The following is a 7,500-nucleotide window of genomic DNA, read 5'->3' as shown; positions in this document are numbered from 1 at the left end:
TGCTGTTTTGCTGCCCCACACAAAAAAAAAAATAAATAAATAAAACGCCTACACTCTCAGAGAGTTCTCATGAAAGGAATACAAAGACAAGTTTATCGGGAAAAAAAAGCCCCCCTCCGAAAAAATAAATAAATAAATAAATAAATAAATAAATAAATAAATAACAAAAAAAAGTCAAAGTCGAAAAGCAATAAATAAGATAGATAGACGAACAAGCAAAAAGTAAAAAATAAAAAAAAAAAAAAGTAAACAAATAAAAAAGTCGTTATATAAAGTGAAATGAAAGGAAAGGAAAAAAAAGATACGATTGATACAAAAAAAAAAAAAGATATGATTTTTCTATAAGTCATAGGTGTGAATCAAATAAGAACGAAATGAATTTCACTCTTCACTCTTCTCGATCCGTACACTTTCAAAATTTGTCAGAATTTCGCGTATTCCATGTTTATTTTGTCTTATTTCATTGATCGTCCGTACCGAGCAATCTCTCTGTTCGATCGACTTTCGATCGTAAGAGAGCTCTAGTTCGCATTTCGCAATACTCTATTGTACTTTTCTAGAGTACTTTTTTTTACGTTCTCTCATCAATATTTCGATCGAAAGGAAATAATCGATTAGAGAAAGAGGAGAGACAGAAAGTGACAATAGAAATAGAAATAAAAAAATAAAAAAAAAAAAAAATAAAAAAAATAAATAAATAAATAAAGAAAGAAAGAAAGAAAAAAGAAAATCGAATGAACAAGAAAGTACACACATAGAGAAGACAATATCGATATGAAACAAAAAATAACAAACCTCTAACGACGACAATGACAACGATGACGTGTGACAAAAAGAAATAAAAACAAAAACAACAACAAAACAACAACAAGCACAACAACAATAACAACAACAACAACAACAACAACAACAGCAACAATAACAACAACAGCAAAAACAACAACAAAAACAATAACAACAACAATGACAATGGCAACGGCAATAAAAGTAAAAAAAAAAAAAAAGATAAATAAAACAAAATAAAATGAAATAAAATAAAAAGTAAAAAAAAATGAAAGAATAAGAAAGGAAAAAAAGTAAATAAAGAAAGAAAGAAAAATAAAAAAGCGCAGTAGTAAGAGTACTGAAAGTGTGACGACACACGGAGCAAGGGGAGAAAGGCAGCCGGGCCGAAAATTTATGTTCGTACGACGGCAGCAGAAACGCTACGCTACGGCGTAACACGACATTCCACTTCGATTCGTTGAACTCGTCTTCGGGGGACAAAAGTGTCCGTTGTCCGGGGAAGGAGAGAGGGGGATGAACGAGAGAGCGAGAAAGAGCGGAGTGTGAGTTAGAGAAAAGGAGAAAGATAAACGAGAAGCGAGAATGAGAGGGAGAGAGAGAGAGAGAGAGAGAGAGAGTGAGTGAACGAGTATGTGGGAGAGAGCGAGAGGACAAGCAAAGAAGAGTGAAAAAGTGTAAAAGAGAGAGTGAGAGAGAGAGAGAGAGAGAGAGAGAGAGTGAGAGAGTGAGAGAGTGAAAGATATTTTCAGCGACGTCGCGCGGAAGACCTGCAGCCACACCCCGGACACACAATGGGAAGAAAAGTCTCACATGGATGATTGCGGCAGACCAGCTTGTTGGCAGGGAAGTCTCATTCTCTAAAAGTGGTTTTCAATTTCCCAAGGGTGCATCGCGAGCGCGTTGCAAGCCTCTCTCGGAGCGCGTATCGCCGGAGAGTAAACGCGCCACAACTACTCGAATTTGCCTCGGCTTGTTCTAAACGCGACGGGAAAGAATAGAAGAGGAGGGAACGAGATATAGGGTCAGGGGGGAAAATCTAAAATGAGGAAGGAAAAGGAGAAAATTGGGTGGAAAGGAGGAGGAAAGAAAAGACGGTTGGGGTGGTGGTAATGGTGGTAGTGGTGGTGGTGGTGGTGGCGGTGGTGGTGCTGAGGGAAGGGGGGAAAGAAGAAAAACAGAAAAAGAAAACGAATGGAAAAATTTCTTGGCGTTTTTCGTTTACGTTTACGTTTACGTTCTACGTTATATAAAGTTCGATCGTTCGATTGAGTTTTTCCATTGTACTAGCTCGATGGGGAAATTTTTCAAGGACTCGTATGAAGAAAAAAAAAAAGAAAAGAAAAGAAAGAAAGAAAAAAAAAGAAGAACAAAGAAGAAAAAAAGAAAAGAAAAGAAAAGAGGAGAAAAGAAATGAAAAACGTAAGAAACGTAATTCTTATTAAGAAGGAGACAGCCAGTCGTTAAATGCGTTGTTAGATTTTTTCTCTTCTCTTTTTTATTTTTCCTTTTATTTTATTTTTTTATTTTTTTCTCTTCATTCGGATAATAAACCTTATCGTGTTATTCGAATCGTTCGAATCATTCGATTGTAATCCTGGGATCGGCCCGATACGATTGTAATTGTCGTCATCGTTACGTCGTTAACGCATTGTTAAAAATAATATACGATTTGCAAAGCAATTAGAATATCTAACGCGGTTTCGTAATGCACTTTATTCGCTCGATTGCGTGCCGTTGCGCATTATTCGTTGCGATGATCGAACAGCCGCCCCCGTTGAATATACGTAATTACAGATCGTTATGCCGCCTCGTTACGCGGACTTATTGTTGGAGGAAAAGCGAAACCGAGAAAAACAATTTTCAGTCGACTCCGACTTACGTCGGATCATAAATTAAATCTGTCTTCGCGGAAGATAAAAGACAAGGAAAAAAAGAGAAAAAAACAAAAAAAAAAAAAGATGAAAAAAATAGAAAAAAGATAAAAGAAGGGGGGGCGGTTGGTGGGGGGGGGGGGAGTGGTAGCGAGGGAGGGCGGAAAAGAACGGAGAGGAAAGATAGAATATTATATCTCGTTGTATTTTACATGCTCTCTATGGATCTTTGGAGTTTGCGCAGGGATTATCGCTACGAACGTGTCTCCTGTAATCTCGTTGGTACATCGTTTTCGTCGCTACGTGCGACGATCGATCCGATCGTATCCACGAATTCGCTTTTCAACACGGCGACAACGAAACTCTCCGGATCTCCGTGTAATCGCATTAATCTAACGAAATGCACTCTTCGGAATTGCTATGCCATGGTACCTGAATGTTTGTCAAGTGTACGACACGAAATCCTCTCTCCACGTCAAAGAGCAGATCAGTCATTTATATTTCGCACAACACTTTTATATTATATATTATATATATTATATATATATATATTTATATATATTATATAATATAAATTTTTAAAAAAACTTTTATATTATATATATATATATATATATATATATAATATATATATATAAAGCACAACATAATAAATATATATGTATATATATATGCATATATATATATATATATATATGTATGTATATAAACACACGCACATACGTACAAGTCAATCTATACATTATTCACTCTTGTATAATCTCTCTACTGTATAGAAAGAAATTTTTTATCGGCACTCTTTTTTACGCACACACACATGATCGTAGCGCTGCACATGCAAAACGAATACACACATACTTACACGAATACGAATACGAATACGAATACATACGAACACATGTGCGTCGTAGATATTATGGAGAGAGAAAGATACACATACACGGTATAACCACGATATAATACTCTAAATACCTCGAGGAGGATTCGAGGAACGATAACTACGACGGGCGTAGAATTAAAAAAAAAAGAAAAAAAAAAAAAAAAAAAGAAAATACGAAAAATAACAAAAAAAGAAAACAAAGAAAAATAAAGAGAAAAGAGTAAAAAAAAAAAGGAAATAAATAAGCGACAAATAAAAAAAATTGCCGTACACTTGGATATTCACGAGAGATGGTGTAAACTGAACGTATGATTATGTATGTCTGTATGTGTTTGTTCTCATTATAGTTTTTCAGGTACTTCTCTGTAAAAGTGACGGGAACTAACGAGACGTCTCATCGTCGACTATTCGCTACTCTCTGTTCTCCGTGTATATATATATATATATACATATATATATATATATATATATATATATATATAATATATATAAACATATATATATATATATATAACAGAACGTATTACAAATATTTTTCTTTTCTTCGTCTTCGCAGCTTATATGTAATTTAGTTTATTTTTTTCTTTTTTTTTATCTTTTGTCTTTTTCTTCTTCTTTTCTTCCTTTTCTTTTTTTTTACCTTTTTTTTTCTTTTTTTTTCTCTTGAAGATACCTTAAAAGTTACTATATTATGAATATCGGGTTAAAAGAGTTGAAATTGAGAAAAGAAAGATAAATACGAGGAGAAAGCGAGAGAGAGAGAGAGAGAGAGAGAGAGAGAGAGAGAGAGAGAGAGGAAAAGAGAGAGAGAGAGAAAAAGAGAGAAAGGAAGAGAGAGAGAGAGAGAGAGAGAGAGAGAAATAGTGAGAAAGAAAAAAAGGGAAAGATACACGTGACAGAGGAGAGTCCTTCGTCGAAAACGAAACGAGCATAAACGAAAAAGAAAAAAGTGTATATATATATATATATATATATATATATATATATATATATATATACATACACGATGCATCTTTTTATTATGTATATAATAATACTAATAATAATTTCGCCAGAGAGCGAGTCCGATTATTGCAGGTATTGTTACAGGAGTCAGAAAAGCCAGCCGATAACGGAATACCGATGTCGATGGACGATATAATGGATCCTGTTTTTATCTTTTGTTTTTGTTTTTTTTTCTCTTTCTTTCTCTGCACTTATTATTGTTATTGTTGTTGTTGTTAATTCACTTTTGTTTCTCCTTTTTTTTATCTCTCTCTCTCTCTCTCTCTCTCTCTCTCTCTCTCTCTCTCTCGAATCTTTTGATTCTTCTTTTCTTTCTTTTCTTCTTTTTCCTTCCTTTTTATTATTTTTTTTTTCTTTTTTCTTTATTTTCTTCTTTGTTTCTTTTTTTTTTCTCTCTTCGAAACTCTTCTCCCACGTCCGGTCATAAATGAATACTTATACATACATACATAAACGCGCGCGCGCGTGCACGCTCTCAGCTCATCCGTTTCCAATAATTTTTTCTTATTCTTCATCTTTTTTCAATGTCACGCTATCTTACAAAAAGAAAAAAGGGGAAGAAAAAAGAAAAAAAATAGAAAAAAGGAAAAAGAAAGAAGAAAAAAGAGGATAAAGAAAAGAAAGAATAAAAAGAAAAAGAAAAGAGATAATCAATGGACATTGTTGATGGCTAGGATGACGATATGCCGATCAATGTCATTGACGGAATGTACGTTTTTTTTTTTTTTCAATCGATCTTCGAAGAAAACAATAATCGTCGGAATCAATAATGTTTCAATCGATTTTTAAATGTTTTTTTTTTTAACGATGTTATTACGTTCTGTCTATTTCCGGTTCTCGTTAAACGATTAAAAAAAAAAAAAAAAAACAAACAAACAAAAAAACAAAAAGAAATAACGCATTACGATCGATATTAATCATTTCTAATTTTGTGTCTCCTTATTTATTGGATATCTATATATAAAAAAAAAAAAGGAAAGAACGAAGAAAAAAAGAAAAATAAAAAAAGACAAGAAATTAATTGTATATACATATTTATATATATATATATATATATATATATATATATATATGTATATATACAATAAAGCACCTCCTTTCTAGTTTATTTGTTTCATAAATAAAGATATATAATATATATGTATATATATTTATATGTATATATATATATATATATATTTATATATTATATATCCGATGCGATCGCGCGTAAGACAAAATGTTCTCGATGTGTTCTCGAGACACCCACCGGGATGAGAAGATGATATTACGCGAGAAGCATCGTTTTGTCCTATGGTTGCTTATCTTTTATGTATTATATATATATATACGCGACGCTAGTATCTACTTACGCGCTCTCGCATTTACAGTGAAAATATCGTAAGCCGTAAATTCTAGACGCGAACTACGATGACCGGATGGTATAATAATATCGTAGACTGTTAATTAAACGTATATAATATTACTCTGGCATAGAATTATTCACATATAAGAGGATTACATATATGTATATATATATATATATATTTTCTTTTTTATTTATATATTGTACCTTATATATTATACATATTTATATATATATACATACATATATATATATATATATATAGATATTTTATTATATTCTAATTATTTATCTTTCTATACATATATATATATATTTTCTATATATATATATATATATATTTATATATATATATATATATATATGTATGTATATATATTTAAATTTTACAAACATATTTTTTTATCATATCGCGACTGTCGTTACTTGCCTTTAGCCTCAACTGGTCTGTTTTTCTTTTTTTGATTTTTATCTTGCCCTCTCGCCTGACGATGCTTCTTCATGCTTGCTGAAAAACCTTCGTGCGCTTCGCTACCTGCCAATTAACGCCTACAAAATATTACCAACCGAACGTAATATCTGAAAATCGAACAATATACGTCAACAACAACAACAACAACAACTACTACTACTACAACAACAACAACAACGACAACGACTACGACAACGACAACGAAAACCAACGGTGATCAACCAACAACTATAACGAATGAATGCAAACGTCTCGCCGATCGCCATACATCTGTGTGTACCTACACAACAACAACAACAAAATATATATTTATATATATATATATACATATACATTTATATATATATATATATATATATATATATGCATACATCATCTTTGAAAAAACAAACATAACTACGATTATGACGACATGGTGAACGATTCATTGGGATGAAATTTGATCGTTCGAAATTAAAAAAAAACAAACAAACGAACAAACAATAACACAAAACAAAACCTAATTTTATATACATATATATATATATATAAAAATTATTATATAAATATGTAAAAAAATGACATGTGTCAACGATATGCAAAAACAAAAAAAAAAAAAAAACAAAAAAATCACGTCACGGACTGTGATGTTTGGTGGACACCGGACGGATTAACGGATATGTTGGTCGATGCACATCGAAAACCATGGACGCTAACATGAAATATTACTGGTAACATGATGAATGTTGAACGATCGTATGAAAACGAACGTGCGTGCGCGCGTGCGCCCGGATACGACGAAAAAAAAAACGAAAAAAAAAACGAAAAAAAAAAAAATTAAAAAAAAAAATATAAAAAACGAAAAATAAAAAATAAAAAATGAAAATAAAAAAAAACGCACGCAACCACTTACGTACGTACGTACGGATGAAAAAAAAATCACATGAAAACGAACGAAAAAAAAATATAATATATATATATATATATATATATATTCGAACGAAAAAATAAACTAAACTACATATATATATATATATATATATATATATATATATATATATACGCACACACATACATACATACATACACAAACACACATATACACACACGAAAGCAGACGGCGACGATGCCTACGAGCATGGCGGGAATGGGCGCGCTGGCT

General features: G+C 32.0%; 1 protein-coding gene across 23 annotated transcripts in view; it reads left to right on the top strand.

Moving 5' to 3' along the window:
* The window catches only part of LOC124422173 (mediator of RNA polymerase II transcription subunit 15-like), a 393,529-nt gene that overhangs the window by 377,297 nt on the left and 8,732 nt on the right, over positions 1 to 7,500 (top strand). For 17 of the 23 annotated variants that reach the window (XM_046958251.1, XM_046958249.1, XM_046958247.1 and 14 more), the window contains one exon: positions 7,456 to 7,500. This exon is cut by the window's right edge. The exons of 5 other annotated variants lie outside the window; for them this stretch is intronic. In XM_046958251.1, coding sequence (XP_046814207.1) covers positions 7,456 to 7,500 — 45 coding nt within the window. Of the gene's footprint in view, positions 1 to 7,452 lie in introns of all 23 variants that reach the window. One more of the 23 variants, XM_046958262.1, reaches the window with a different exon arrangement.

This window comes from Vespa crabro, chromosome 2 (assembly GCF_910589235.1).
Source record: "Vespa crabro chromosome 2, iyVesCrab1.2, whole genome shotgun sequence".
Taxonomy (NCBI): domain Eukaryota; kingdom Metazoa; phylum Arthropoda; class Insecta; order Hymenoptera; family Vespidae; genus Vespa; species Vespa crabro.
The sequence above is the reverse complement of the archived record's forward strand: the minus strand, read 5'-3'. Positions and strand labels throughout refer to the sequence as shown.